The sequence below is a fragment of the Oratosquilla oratoria genome, unplaced genomic scaffold (genome assembly GCF_046742065.1).
Source record: "Oratosquilla oratoria isolate Oo_2021 unplaced genomic scaffold, ASM4674206v1 SCAFFOLD50, whole genome shotgun sequence".
In the NCBI taxonomy this organism is placed as follows: Eukaryota; Metazoa; Arthropoda; class Malacostraca; order Stomatopoda; family Squillidae; genus Oratosquilla; species Oratosquilla oratoria.
In genome coordinates, this window is record NW_027467714.1 from 1,007,075 (window position 1) to 1,023,528 (window position 16,454).

Below are 16,454 nucleotides of genomic sequence, written 5' to 3' on the forward strand. Positions count from 1 at the left end.
AAGACCACATAATATAAGGATGTGAAGAAATAGTTTTCCATGCAGATGTATAAATGTCTGAAATAGCTTAAAAGGTGATATAACCCAAGCTCAAACAATACATTTGTTCAAATCTAAATATGATAATTGGAAATTAAGGATATAGTATAATTTGGAACTGTACATGAATTTCAGTCTAGATATGTTAGAAAATTAGAGAATAGGAGTGTTGCTCCTTTCCTGTATACTACAATTAGGTAAATGGACATAGGTTATGTTAACCTACTTTTCAATTATAGTATGAAAGATCACTGGATAACAAAATCAGACTATGAAAAAAGGATAATTGATGAAAGCTTAAAACCATCTAAACAATGGGGTGATGTAATAAAAAAAGCAAACAAGATATTAGGATTCTTATCAAATAGTATTGATTACAAAACTAAAGAAATAATATTAATTTTTATATTAAATAGTACTGACTACAAAACTAAAGAAAGAATATTAAAATGTTATACAGCATTGGTAAGACCTACTTCAGAATTCTGTGTCCAAACGTGGCCTCCGCATTTACAAGCAGACATAGACTTACTGGAATGAATACAAAGAAAAGCTAAACTAATTCCCAGTATTGCTCACTTACCTTATGAAGACATTGAAAAAAATTAATCTATATCCATTAAGGTATAGAAGATTGCATGGTGACCTTGTCAAGGTTCTTAACCCCTTCCATACGGTGCCGCACACGTAGGCGTCATGGGGAGCGAGTGTATTCGCGAGGCTGCCATATCGGCGTCTTGATTATATTTATTGTAGTCGCCCCTTCATAATGACATTCTTTCTAATTCTTTTGTAATCGCATTTTCTATGGTTATCAAAATTCACGGGTGAAGAGAGAATGATCGATATAAGTGGTGACTATATTTTATGATGCGAGTATTATTACGACACATCGTACGGCTGGCATTGGCTGCTGCCACCGAGATCTAAGTCCATGACGCCTACGTGTGCGGCACCGTATGGAAGGGGTTAAAATACTCAAAGGGATAGATAATCTCACATTTTTATTTATTTATTTATTGTGTCTGAAAATAACAGAACAAGGAGTCAAAGCTACAAAATTAAGAAATCTAGAGCAGAACTTGAAATAAGGAAATTGGTGGAATGAATTACCTAATAATGTCTTATCAAATACATATAGCTTTAAAAATAATTTAGGAAAGTGTGTGATAAAAATATATAGGTATCTTTTTATAGTTTTAATATTTTTACATTCTTTGACTTGACACAGTGTGGCAAAGAATTATTGACTATTTTGACAACTACCCATAATGGCCTGGCGACAAAAAGCAGGATGGGGGATGGGATTAGGAGTCCTACAACCTGTAGCCCCAAAGGGGACGTTGCTAAAAAAAAGTAAAGGCATAAGAGGGTTTGGGTCTTTTAATGTGCGTGGATGTGGTACAGATGAGAGTAAAAGGGAAGAGATAGGCAGTATGTTTGCAAGAAGAAAGATGGATGTGCTGGCTTTGAGTGAAACTAAAATGAAAGGGAAAGGTGAGTGTGAGTTTGGGAGTGTAGCTGGGAGGTACTCAGGAGTGAAGAGTGGACGAGGGAGAGAAGGGGTGGCTATACTAGTAAGTGAAGAGATAAGTAAGCGTGTAGTGGAGTGGAAGGAGGTTTCATCAAGGTCGATGTAGATGAAGTTGAAGCTGGGACGGGAGATATGGGTTTTTGTAAGTGTGTATGGGCCTGGTAATGAGAAGAGCATAGAGGAAAGGGAGGATTTTTGGGTAGATTTAAATGAGTGCATAGAGGGATTAGGGAGAAATGTCAATGTAGTTGTATTGGGAGACCTTAATGCTAGGGTAGGAAATGAACCAATAGACGGAGTGATTGGGAAGTATGGAGTTCCAGATGAAAATCATAGTGGAGAATTGATGGTGGAGATGTGTCTTGAAAGAGAGTTGATGATAGCAGATACAGTGTTTACGAAGAAAGTCAAGCATAAGTACACATGGGAGAGGGTGGTGGATGGAAGTGTGGCAGATAGAGTGTTAATGGACTATATAGTGGTGACTAGGAGTATGGTAGGAAGAGTTAAGGATGTACATGTTCTAAGGGGAGAGAGTGGGGGAATATCAGATAATTTTCTGGTGGAAGGTAAATTGAGAGTGGAGAATAGGTGGAGAAAGAGGAAAAGGGCAGAATGTAGGGAGGTATTTAGAGTGAATTGCTTAAATGAGAAAGAAAAGGAGAATGAGTATAAAAAGAAGCTGAAAGAGGAGTGGGAGGGAGTAAAGGATAGAGTAGAACTAGGAGTGGAGGAGGAATGGGGATGGTTCAAGGAGGGAGTCATAAGGTGTGCAAAGATGGTGTGTGGAACAAGGAGGGTGGGAGGAAATAGAAGGAGGGGTAGTGAGTGGTGGGATGAGGAAGCAAAGAAGATTGTAGAAGAGAAGAAACAGGCATTCATAGATTAGCTTCAAAATAGGACAAGGGAATCGTATGAGAGGTATAAAGTAAAGAGAAGGGATGTTAAGCATAAGATAAAGGAAGCAAAGAGGAGAGCAGATGTGAAATGGGGTAAGAGTATGACAGAAAATTTGAAAGTAATAAAAAAATGTTTTGGAAAGAAATTAAAAGAGGAAGAGGCAAATCAAGTAGAGAAGAAAAGGTAAAAGGTGCAGATGGAGAGATGATAATGGAAGAGAAGGCAGTGAGAGGAAGGTGGGGAGAGTATTTTAGGGAGTTGGTAAATGTGAAGGAGGATAGGGAGGGAAAGGTAGTTGCAGTGGGAAGTGCTAAGAAAATGATTGATGAGTGAGGAAAATGGAGGAGAAATAGGGAAGGATGAAGTGAAAGCAGCTGTTAAGATGATGAGAACAGGTAAGGCACCTGGGTTGGATGGATGCCATGCAGAATGTCTGAAGAAAGGAGATACAGTTATGGTGGACTGGCTGGTGAGGTTATTTAATGTTTGTTTAAGAGAGAGTAGAGTCCCAGAGGACTGGAAGAGTGCCTTACAAGGGAAAAGGGGACAAGTGTGAGTGTAGTAGTTTCAGAGGGATCAGCTTGTTGAGTGTAGTTGGGAAGACTTATGGGAGGGTCTTTATTGAGAGGATTAGGAGAGGAACAGAGGGAGTAATTGGTGAGGAACAGTGTGGGTTTAGGACAGGTAGAGGTTGTGTATATCAGATTTTTGTGGTAAGACAGATATGTGAGAAAGCTATAGGAAAAGGTAAAGATGTTTTTTGGGCTTTTATGGATCTGGAAAAGGCTTATGACAGGGTAGACAGGAAGGCACTGTAGGAGGTACTGCAGATATATGGGATAGGAGGAAAGCTATTAAGAGCAGTCAAAAGTATTTGCGAGAGTTGTAGAGCTTGTGTTAGGATTAGAGATGGAGAGAGTGAATGGTTTGAGGTAAAGGTGGGACTTCATCAGGGATGTGTTATGTCTCCCTGGCTGTTCAATCTATACATGGGTGGGGTGGTGCGAGAGGTAAATGCAAGGATAGTGGGTCAGGGGTTGGAGATGGTTAAAGAAAATGGAGAAAAGTGGGAAATGAGTCAGTTGTTGTTTGCTGATGACACTGCGCTTGTAGCAGGATCAGAGGAGGGATTGAGGAAGTTGGTGACAGTGTTTGAGAAGGTGTGTGAAAGAAGGAAGCTGAAGATAAATGTGGGCAAAAGTAAGGTGATGAAATGTACAAGGGGAGAGAGTGACAGCAGGCTGGAAGTGAGCATGAAGGGTGAGAGACTGGAGGAAGTGGATAGTTTTAGATATTTGGGTGCGAATGTGGCAGGAAAGGGAGTGGAGGTAGAATGAAGATTGAGAGAAGTGAGTAAATGAAAAGTAGTGAGTAAATGAAAAGGAGTAAATTAAAAAGTATAATGAGAAATAGACATCTGGGAATGGATGCTAAGAGGAGGTTATATGAAGGAGCGATTGTGCCAACAGCACTGTATGGGTCAGAAACATGGAACATAAGAGAGGAAGAGAGGAGTTTGAATGTATATACCTAGTTGTATTTTACAGGAAGGGGAGCTATGCTCATGGTGTCCCGTCTTTATATCTCATTTTATCTAAACTATTTTTAAATTCATGTATTGTTTTTGCACACACTACTTTCTCATCTAACTTGTTCCAAATGTCTATTACCCTGTGAGGAAAGCTGTTCTTTTTCAGATCTCTTCTATACCTGTCTTTCTTGATTTTCTTTCTGTGTCCTCTTGTATTTCTTTCATCCCATTTTATTAGATCCTCTCTATCAATAATTTCTATGCCTTTCATGATTCTGTAAATAGTTATCAAATCTCCTCTCTTCTTTGCTCTAGTGTCTGTAGTTCAAGTTTTTCTAGTCTCTCTTCATATGATAGTTTTGAGAGTGTTGGTGCCAATTTTGTAATTGCTCTTTGTATTGTTTCAAGTTTTGTTATACATTTTTTTGTATTTTGTGACCACATCATTGCTGCATATTCCAATCTTGGTCTTATCAAAGTGATTAATATTTTCTTTACCATTTCATCATCCAGGAGTTTGAATGTGTCTGAGATGAAATGTCTGAGAAGTATGATAGGGGTTACTAGATCAGATGCAAAAAAAAAAAAAAATCATAGTGATAAATAAATGAATAAATAAAAACTATAATAATGTAAATAATAAATAAGATACATAAATGCATAGGTATAGTTAAACAATAAACAAATGGGTAAATACTAAATAATAATAAATTGACATACAATTAATAATAAATGAGAATCAAACAATATTAAACAAATGGACAAATGATAAGAAAACTAATAAATAATATAAATGGTAGTCATTACAACATCTTGCTTAGGTGTTTATCTAAATGATTCTTAAAGCTTCGAACTGAACTACATTGCACTGCCTCTGCAGGAAGTTTATTCCATTCATTAACTTCACAGTTGGCAAAGTTGTTTCTACGCACTTCTAGATTAAATCTATTTCCGGACAGTTTGAGACCATCGTTTCTTGTCTGATTCTCATTCAGTGTGAAAATTGTCACTTTTGATGTCAATTCCCTTTAGAATCATAAAGACCTGTATCAAGTCACCTCTGAGTGTACGCTTTTTTAGGGAAAACAGATTCATATGTTTTTGTCGATTTTCGTATGATTTATTTTTGATATTTGGAATCAGTTTTGTGGCTTGCCATTGTACTTTTTCCAATCTGTCAACATCTTTAATGAGATTCGGTGACCATACAGAAACAGCATATTCCAAATGTGGACGAACTAATGATTTACATAGCTTGTTAATGAGTGATGGACTTTTGAAGTCAAAAGATCGTGCTATCAGTCCTAGAATCATATTTGCTTTCTCTGAGGCTGAAATACACTGCTTGGATGATTTGAGATTGTTACTTATAATTACACCGAGATCCTTTTTACTATCCACTTTTGTTAACAAATTTCCAAATAACTTGTAACCATACTAACTGTTATTTTTACCTATGTGCATTACCTTACATTTACTTGTGTTAAATTTTATTAGCCACTTTTCAGACCATTGCTATAGTTTATCTAAATCTTGAATATCTAATGCTTTCATATTTGTTATTATTCTATCAAAGTATATATTAGAATATGTGTATCTATTGTATGATTGTATAATTTTGCAAGATTAAAAGTATTTGCAGTATGTGTTCCTGAGATAATTTTTCATATTTGGTTTTTTAGAACAACTTGGTATTTAAGAAATTCTCTGGTAAATTAATTTTAACTAATTCTTTGTTTTAGAAAATATCTAGAATAGTAACCAATGCCTGGTGGAATATCCAAAATGTTCATTACATTGAATGTTGATTCATAAAATCCAGTGATAAATTTTTAATTTTCTAGGTCCGCTCACTCAAACAAAAGGTAAGTAGGGCTGAGAGTCGAGACAGAAGAAGAACTCAAAGCTTGAAAGGAAAAGAATCCTTCTGCTTCACTAAGGAAATGGAGACAAAGTTGATGCAACTGGAAGCTAAGGTGCGACAGTTCGAACAAAGAGATTCCTTGCAGTCCAGTAAAGTTCATGTTGAGGTTAGAAAATAATTCCTTTGAAAATAATCTTATCTGGTTCATTGTCATTTACTAATATCTAATATACAAGATGTTGTATTAGTTAAGTTGAAGTAGGTTGTCACCATTTTGCTACAGAATACAATTGCAGTTATCTCTCCCATGGCTCATTTGAATGTTATCAAATGTCTTTTCTGTTGTGTATTGAAGTGTATAGGTGAAGTATGTATATGTAACTGGAATTTAGAAATAACTATTATAGGAAAGTGAACCTTTTTACGGCACCATGGGTGTGGAGAATTTGAGAAATGCAGAAATAGATGAGTAAAACAGGGATGAAATGTTAGTAAGGCTGATGATACTAATTGTCACCTTGATATTCACCTATAGAAAACTCACAGCCCTGTAGTGACTAATGATGGTTCTTGAGCCATCCCATAGATCCCATTGGGAATAAACTATTGACTATTTTTATGCATTGTATTTGTGTTATGAGAGTTTTTGTGTCACTTGATTATAGCAGTAGGATGAAAGGAACAGTCACTGGTTTCTGCTGTCCTTTAGTGAAAAGGTGAAAGAAATATAACTGAAGTTGATAGAAAAAGATCGTAGGCCCAGTCTGGAGACTAAGTTTCAGTTCCTCAGGGCTGCCTGTACAGATGGAGGTGAGGGTATTGATTGATAAGAAACATAAGATTCAAAATTAACTAATAAAGCAATTGGAGTTACCCAGGGGAAATGTAATATCAGCAAATACTTCTCCAAAACAAGTTATTTACCCATAACATCAGAAAGTAGAAATAGTAAAAGAAATTAGGAAAATCAAACCAGACATAGATGTCACCCTTCCTTTCACCAGTAAAGATGTAGAAGGGGCAAGAAGATTTTGACCACCTGAAATATCTAGGCCCACTAGCTATACAAAATACCTTAACTGATATCTTCAATAACTCTTAATTATACAATAAAATTCCTGTCTTAAAACCAAACAAGCAACCAAAAAAAAACCTACATTTCACTATCTACCATTTCCAATCTGATGTAAAGCTTATTAGCAGGAAGAATTGCAACAAAACTACCCACATGGTGTGCTGATGGATTAATCATAACTGTGCTAATCTCACAATTTCTTACTTTTGGGTTTCAATCCTGAATTTTCCTCTGGTTATCAGCAGCGACAAACACACAAGTCAAAGGTGACAGATTTGGCTGTTGCTGTGTGCCTTCTGGTGTAGGCTCCTCACATTTTACCCACCTCCCCATACCAACATTAATTCAAAAGGGTCCACTCCATCAGCACAGCATTCATAAACATCTCCCAAGAAATGCAGGAAGGTCTCAACAAGAAAGCTTCACCTAAAAGGAGGGGAAATATTACTAGAAGAAGGAATAGTGAGGGTTATTAGGAAAAAAGGTAATATCTTGTCAGAAATGTATCTGATAACACTAGATGTATAATGATTTTTGGCTAGCAGGAAGACCACATAACTTCATGGAAGATTTGCTAAGAATATGAGATTTAAAAGGCTACGGAACCTACTACTGTGAGTTTGGGAGTGTAGCTGGGAGGTACTCAGGAGTGAAGAGGGGATGAGGGAGAGAAGGTGTGGCTATACTAATAAGTGATGAGATAAGTAAGTGGGTAGAGGAGTGGAAGGAGTTTTCATCAAGGTTGATGTGGATGAAGGTGAAGCTGGGAAGGGAGATGTGGGTTTTTGTAAGTGCGTATGGGCCTGGTAGTGAGAAGAGTGTAGAGGAAAGGGAGGCTTTTTGGGTAGATATAAATGAGTGCATAGAGGGATTAGGGAGAAATGTCAATTCAGTTGTATTGGGAGACCTTAATGCTAGGGTAGGAAATGAATCAATAGATGAACATGAAACTGGTGTAAACACAGTTTGCGTATATTGCTTGTTACTTTGTTATTAAAATTGCTAAAGGATTATTTATTGTAAAAAATCTATTGTTTTGATTTATATTATCAGTGAGAGATATAAAAGCAGATTCAAAACATTACGTTTCATAGTATGGTTTTCATATTTATGAAACATAGATGTTTTGAATCTGCTTTTATATCTTTCTTTGGTAATATAAACCAAAACAATGGATTTTTTACAATAAATAAACCTCTAGCAATTTTAATAAAGCAATAAGCAATTTACACTAATTGTGTTTACACCAATTTCATGTTTGTTTCTCCCCGCAAGCTTGGGTTATGTAAGGAGTCAGATGTTTGTCCACTATGTTATTTCTGAAGAAGCCCTGCTGGGCAAAACGTTAGATATATTGGATCCTGTACTCTGCGGAAAGAAAGAAAGAAATAATGGATATAATAATTAACCTTGATGTCAGGAAATCATATGGCCCGGATGGAATAGCAAATTGGATATTAAAAGAAGGTAAAGAACTATCAGACAAAATACATAACATAATAAGTTTCTCACTAAAGGAAAAATCCCACAAGACTGGAATAATGCTGATATTGTACCAATTTATACAGGAGGAAATAAGGAAGACCCAACAAATTACAGACTGGTTTCCATCACAAGCACTGTAGTTAAAACATGTGAAAATTTGATAAAAAGTACATGGATTAAACATCTGGAGGAGCACAAGATCCTACTTCCAATACAGTTTGGACAGGGAAGATGATGCACCACAAATTTGATGTGTTTTTACTCAAGACTACTAGACATAATGCAAGAAAGGGACAGAGGGGCTGATTGTGTGTTCATACATATACCAAAGGCTTTTTCCCCCTACACGGGGGGTAGCCAAAAAGAAAAAGGCATAGAAACCACTCCCACCCATTCCATTTCCTATATATTCCACTCCCCTCCACCCTCCTCCCTCCCTCTTATATTGGCACCTCCTGGATGACGGGTCATCCCTGCATCCTGTCCACTGCCCTGGGTCAGGAGCAGTGTCGCAAGACACAGCACATCCACAGTAAGGCCGCTTCATAAATTCGGTGACCCCTCCCCCCCTCTCTGTCCCCTTATGCAGAAAAGGTGAAGACGGGGAGAAATCCCTTTGGGCTGCATCAAATTTTTCTCATACATACTTCCTTACCCCCCCCATCCACCACCCACACTCCCTCATGCATCACAGCATCATCTATACACAACCCTTCTCCATTCACCCCTATCTTCTATCCTCTCCCATCCTTCCTCCACAGACATTCCTCTCTTTTGTAATGCCCCTTTCACCCCATCCATCCATCTCATCCTAGGACACCCCCTCATATTCACTCCTTCCACCTCTGCCTTCCACACTTCTTTCACTAATCTTTCTTCACTCAATCTTTCCATGTGTCCAAACCATCCTAATACTCTTTCATCAACCCTATCTCCCAACTCCCTTTCCACCCTCGTTCTCCTCCTCACCTCCTCATTTCTCACTCTATCCAGCCTAGTAACCCCTATCATACTTCTCAGACATTTCATCTCAAACACATTCAAACTCCTCTCTTCCTCTCTCATGTTCCATGTTTCTGCCCTGTACAATGCTGTTGGCACAATCACTCCTTCATATAGTCTCCTCTTAGCATCCATTCCCAGATGTCTATTTCTCATTACACTTTCCAATCCACCAAGGCATTTACTTGCTTCTCTCAATCTACATTCTACCTCAACCTTCACTCCTCCCTTTCCTGTCACATTCGCACCCAAATATCTATTACTATCCACTTCCTCCAGTCTCTCACCCTTAATGCTCACTTCCAGCCTGCTGTCACTCACTCCCCTTGTACATCTCATTACCTTACTTTTACCCGCATTCATCTTCAGCTTCCTTCTTGCACACACCTTCTCAAACTCTGTCACTAACTTCCTCAATCCCTCCTCTGATCCTGCTACAAGCGCAGTGTCGTCAGCAAACGACAACTGGCTCACCTCCCACTTTTCTCCATTTTCTTTAATCATCTCCAACCCCTGACCCACTACCCTTGCATTCACCTCTCGCACCACCCCATCCATGTAAAGATTGAACAGCCAGGGTGACATAACACATCCCTGATGAAGTCCCACCTTTACCTCAAACCACTCACTCTCTCCATTTCTAATCCTAACACAAGCTCTACTACTCTCATAAAAACTCTTGACTGCTCTTAACAGCTTTCCTCGTATCCCATTTATCTGCAGTAACTCCCACAGTGCCTTCCTGTCTACCCTGTCGTAAGCCTTTTCCAGATCCATAAAAACCCAAAATATATCCCTACCTTTTCCTATAGCTTCTTCACATATCTGTCTTAACACAAAAATCTGATCTACGCAACCCCTACCTGTCCTAAACCCACACTGTTCCTCACCAATTACTCCCTCTGTTCCTCTCCTAATCCTCTCAATCAAGATCCTCCCATAAGTCTTCCCAACTACACTCAACAAGCTGATCCCTCTGAAACTACTTCACTCCCACTTGTCTCCCTTTCCCTTGTAAAGCAGAACTATACAGGCACTCCTCCAGTCCTCTGGGACTCTACCCTCTCTCAAACAAACATTAAACAACCTCACCAGCCAGTCCACCATCACTGTACCTCCTTTCTTCAGACATTCAGCATGGCATCCATCCAACCCAGGTGCCTTACCTGTTCTCATCATCTTAACAACTGCTTTCACTTCATCCTTCCCTATTTCTCCTCCATTTTCCTCACTCATCACTCGTTTTCTTAGCTCTTTCCACTGCAACTACCTTTTCCTCCCTATCCTCCTTCACATTTAGCAACTCCCTAAAACACTCTGCCCACCTTCCTCTCACTGTCTTCTCTTCCATTATCATCTCTCCATCTGTACCTTTTACCTTTTCTTCTCTACTTGATTCGCCTCCTCTTTCTTTTAATTTCCTTCCAAAACATCTTTTTATTGCTTGCAATATTTTCTGTCCTACTTTTACTCCATTTCACATCTGCTCTCCTCTTTGCTTCCTTTATCTTATGCTTAACATCCCTTCTCTTTACTTTGTACCTCTCATACGATTCCCTCGTTCTAATTTGCAGCCAATCTATGCCTGTTTCTTCTCTTCTACACATTTCTTTGCTTCCTCATCCCACCACTCACTACCCCTCTTATTTCCTCCCGCCCTCCTTGTTCCACACACCATCTTTGCACACCTTATGACTCCCTCCTTGAACCATCCCCATTCCTCCTCCACTTCTAGTTCTACTCTATCCTTTACTCCCTCCCATTCCTCTTTCAGCTTCTTTTTATACGCACTCTCCTTTTTGTCCTCATTTAAGCAGTTTACTCTAAGTACCTCCCTACTTTCTGCCCTTTTCCTCTTTCTCCACGTATCCTCCACTCTCAATTTACCTTCCAAAAATGACCTGGTATTCCCCCACTCTCTCCCCTTAGGACATGTACATCCTTAACTCTTCCTACCATACTCCTAGTCACCACCATATAGTCCATTAATGCTCTATCTGCCACCCTTCCACCCACCACAATCTCCCATGTGTACTTATGCTTGACTTTCCTCCTAAACACTGTATATGCTATCATCAACTTTCAAGACACATCACCATCATTTCTCCACAATGATATTTACCTGGAACTCCATACTTCCCAATCACTCCATCTATTGGTTCATTTCCTACCCTAGTATTAAGGTCACCCAATACAACTACATTGACATTTCTCCCTAATCCCTCTATGCACTCATTTATATCTACCCAAAAAGCCTCCCTTTCCTCTACGCTCTTCTCACTACCAGGTCCATACGCACTTACAAAAACCCACATCTCCCTTCCCAGTTTCACCTTCATCAACATTAACCTTGATGAAACCTCCTTCCACTACGCTACCCGCTTACTTATCTCTTCACTAACTAGTACAGCCACCCCTTCTCTCCCTCATCCCCTCTTCACTCCTGAGTACCTCCGAGCTACATTCCCAAACTCACATTTGCCCTTTCCTTTCATTTTAGTTTCACTCAAAGCCAGTACATCCATCTTTCTTCTCACAAACATACTGCCTATCTCTTCCCTTTTACTCTCATCTGTACCACATCCACACACATTAAAAGACCCAAACCTTAGGGTACTAGTTGGAAAACTCCTAGACCCTCTTATGCCTTCTCTTCTTTTTTTAGTAATGTCCCCTTGTGGGGCTACAGGTAGTAGGACTCCATATCCCATCCCCGTCCTGTTTTTTGTCACCTTTTACGACTCAGGTGGAAAGACTTGGTGGTAGTATTCTCTTCCCCCACTACAGGGTCGACGAAAAAAGGAAATTAATATTCAGAGAAATGGTACAGGACAGTAAGAAGGGGTTTGGGGACAGTATAACGGAGCGATAGTTGTAGTAGAAAAGTGTCATCATTTCTCTACGAACAGAGTTTTCCTCTATCACAGACAAAATGATGTGTGGCTCTGGTCTAGGGGTGCCCCATATAGACCCTAAAGTATCAACTGCATGCTTCTTTGCCACAATAACATGCAGCCAATACCCCAGACCTACAAAAAGCTTTTGATAAAGTCCCTCACAAAAAACTGTTATGAAAACTGGAAACCATAGGAGGGATACAAGGAAAACTACTCAAATGGATAGAGGACTTTCTGCATGAAAGAAAATTTGGTGGAAAAAGAAGTAACAAAAGTGGGAGCTGATAAAGACCTGGGAGTGATCATCACAGAATATGTCTTCTGGCAAGCATATAAACAAAATTGGCGGTGAAACCTATAACTTGCTAAGATCAATAAAAGTGGCTTATACTTCCATGAAACATTGAAAACGGACCAAATGGCATTCATGGAAAATGGAACACTCAGCCTGGTATTTACCTAATTGTAGTATACAGGAAAGGAGCAATGCTTGTAGGGTCCCATGTCACTTTCAGTGAGGACCATACCATTGTCACATATTTCAGTCTTGGATGGAACAAGGTTTTGATGAGTGTTAAAGAAATTGACTTGAACTATAGTTTTGATAAAGTCAAATCGGCATCCTTCAATTTTTTTTCCTAATGTGGGATTGATTGATATCCATGACTACTTGAATTCATCTTATAAAAAGCCAAGATTACAATGAGAAACCAGGCCTCAGAGCACAGCAACACAGGCAGCCATTTTTTCATGAAACAGCTCTTTCTGCAGTTAATGAGTCTGTGATCCTGAGGGAGGTGAGTGTGCTGAAGGACTGGAGGAGTGCATGTATAGTTTCAATTTACAAAGGAAAAGGGGACATGTGATTGTAGTAGTTTTAGAGGGACTATGTTGAATGTAGTTGAAAACACATAGAATGTTGAGAGGATTAGGAGAGGAACAGGAGTAATTGGTGAAAAACAGTGTGGATTTAGGAAAGTTATAGGGTGCATGGATCAAGCCTGTGTTGTAAGGCAGATATGTCAGAAGCTTTTAGCAAAATGAAAGGTAGATGTGAGGTTTTTATGGATTTACAGAAAGCTTATGACAAGGTAAACAGGAAGGCAATGTGGAAGGTATTGGAGATATAGATTGGGGGAAAGCTGTTAAGGGCAGTCTAGAGCTTTTATGGTAATAGTCGAACTTATATTAGGGTTGGAAATGGAGAGAGGTGAAAGTGAGGCTGCAGTAGGGGTGTGTTATGTTGCCATGGCTGTTCACTGTATACATGGATGGGGTGGCACAGTTGGTAGATGCAAAATTAATAGACAGAGGATTGGAGACAGAGTGGATGGAAGTGGGAGGTAAGTCAGTTGTTATTTGTTGATGACTGTGCTTATTGCTGGGACAAAGGAGGGTCTTAGACAAGTAATGACAGAATTTAGAAAGATATACAATAAGAAATTGAATGCTATTGTTTGAAAGAGTAAAGTGACGAGATGTAGAAGAGATGAAGGTCGCAGCAAACTCGGGATAACTTTCAAAGGAGATAGATTAGATGAAGTGGATAATTTAAATAGGGTTGTATGGAGAAGTGGAGGTGGAAGTAAACTGTAGAGTGAGGGAAGCAAGTAAATGTCTTGGAGGAATGAAAAGTCATGAGAAATAGGTATTTAGGGATGGATGCAAAATAAAAAAAGCTGTATGAAGGGGAGATTGTGCATACAACACTATGGAGCAGAGATATTTGTAGTTTGAGAGGCAGAAAAGAGAATTTTAAATGTGTTTGAAATATGATTGAGAAATATAGTTGGAGTTACAAGAGTGGGAAATGAGGAGAGTGTGGGGGTGGAAATGGAGCTGGCAGATAGGGTTGATGAAAGATTTTTGAGATGGTGTGGGCTTATGGAAAGAATGAGGAACAATTAGTAAAAAGAGTGGAAAGCAGAGTTGGATGGAGTGAACTTCAGGAGACAACCAAGGATGAGATGGATGGATGGGGTGAAAGGGACTTTGAGCAAGAAAAGAAGGTAGGGGATAGAGGCAAGTGGAGAATGGTTATGTACATGGTCTGTTAAAACTATATGTGGACTGACGTTATAAAGCAATGTACCTTATTTAGAAGTTAAAGATCTGGATCCCCTTCAAAGTATTCTCCTCCCCAATGCACGCACTTATCCCAACGGTGTTTCCACTTGTTGAAACAGTCCTGGTATGCTTCTTTTGTAATGTCCTTCAGCTCACTCATTGCATTTACCATAATCTTGGGAATAGTCTCAAATCTTCTTCCTTTCAAGGGTCTTTTGAATTAGGGGAACAAGAAAAAATTGCAAGGAGCAAGGTCAGGTAAGTACCCCCTACTTACCTGACCTTGCTCCTTGCAAGGGGAAGAATAGTGATCAAATGTTTGGCCAAAAACTCACGAGTTCTGAGGGCTGAATTGGCTGGAGCTTTGTCATGATGGAAAAACCAGTCACCACTCCTCCACATTTCTGGCCATTTGCGATGGATGGCATCGTCAGACATTTCAGAACTTCAGTATAGTAAGTCTGGTTCACTGTGGAGCCTTCGGGGAGGTACTTGTGGTGAACAACACCCTTGGCATCAAAGAAAACTGTCAGCATCACCTTGACCTTGGATTGAACATGGTGAGCTTTTTTGGGTCTGGAGGATGTTTCACGCATTCACTGGGACAATTGGACCTTTGTTTCATTGTCAAAACAATAAACCCACAATTCATCACCTGTTTTGATCCTGGACAAGAAGTTTTCATCCTCTGAATGATCAAGCAGTTCCTGACAAACCTGGACACGATGGGATTTTTGTTCAGACATCATCAGGTGTGGCACAAATTGCACAGCAACACGGTGGATCTTCAATCTTTTTGTCAAAATCTCTTAACAAGATCCAACTGATATCCTACACTCTTTAGCAAGCTCCCTGATCTGCACCAGGGTGTTGATTTTGTCAATGTGTGGGTCGTTGGTTGACGTGGAAGGACGTCCAGGATGCTCATCATCTTCAATGGACTGTCGACCAACCTTAAAACGCTCATGCCACTTGAAACATGCTGTATGCTTCATAGAAATATCACCATAAGCTGTGTTAACCATAGCAAAAGTTTCAGTTGCAGATTTTCCAAGTTTAACACAAAATTTCACAGTCGTTGCTCCTTCATGTCATTCATTCTGAAATCTGCCAAACATGAAAAATCACACTTCACTAAAAACCATTTTGCTAATACACAAAGATATCTGCAATCAGGATATGGCATTGTAATCAGCTGATATGTGCAAACCTAGCGACGCCAAGCAGATTCCCCTGGAACCAACTGGAACTGTGCAATTCAGTCTGCATATTTTTTTAACAGACCTCATATGGATGGTATGTTGATGCAACCCTAAGGAATTTTTCCCTGTCTTTTCTATTTTCCACATGAGGGGACAAGGAAGGAGTGTTGCTAAGTAAATGAAGCAGCTCTGCTGTAGGTATATTGTGTCTTGCTGCATAGATTTCGACCTGGGCAGTGGGCAGGAAATAGGGATGATCCCCTTATCCACAAGGGAAATGATGAGAGGAAAATAATGTGTAGTGGATGGGAGTGTATTTCGTGGGGGTGGTTGCATGCCTTGGCTGGCTACCTCCTTTTTAGGGGGGTTGGATGAGTCATAGCAAGCCTTAACACCTCCTGACAGAAAAATACTGAGAATCTCCAGTTCTTTCACTCCACTCCGTTGAGTCACCTTTTATGATATGTTTAAAATGGTGCCATTCATATTCCCACCCCCACAACAGCAACATAAAAAAGATGTGAAGATTCAGATTGGAAATACAATTGTTTTATTGACAGACATTAGAACTGTTTACCTTAAGATGATTTCTTTATTCTAGACATTTCTTGTATTCAGTTTCCTGGGTCTTGGCCTTTTGAATCTCCAAACAACTTCTAAGCTTTGCAATATCAGAGATGAGAAATTTAAATGTGTTTGAGATGAAGCGATTACCTTGTATCTTACAGGAAGGGGAGCTATGCTTGTGGTGTCCCATATTTGTATCTCGCAGTTTCTAGTTTACTCTTAAATTCATGCATAGTTTTTGCAAACACTATTGTTTATTGTTTTGTCCAGTTTGTTCCAAAGATTCACTGC

The 16,454-nt window shown here is 39.3% G+C and overlaps 2 protein-coding genes across 15 annotated transcripts in view; one reads left to right on the forward strand and one right to left on the reverse strand.

Moving 5' to 3' along the window:
* Positions 1-16,454, forward strand: part of osp (myosin phosphatase Rho interacting protein outspread) — a 600,580-nt gene that overhangs the window by 413,666 nt on the left and 170,460 nt on the right. For all 14 annotated transcript variants that reach the window (XM_076182079.1, XM_076182084.1, XM_076182083.1 and 11 more), the window contains one exon: positions 5,849-6,034. In XM_076182079.1, the coding sequence (XP_076038194.1) occupies positions 5,849-6,034 (186 nt within the window). The remainder of the gene's footprint in view (positions 1-5,848; positions 6,035-16,454) is intronic.
* Positions 1-16,454, reverse strand: part of LOC143023539 (uncharacterized) — a 279,586-nt gene that overhangs the window by 190,717 nt on the left and 72,415 nt on the right. The window lies entirely within an intron of this gene.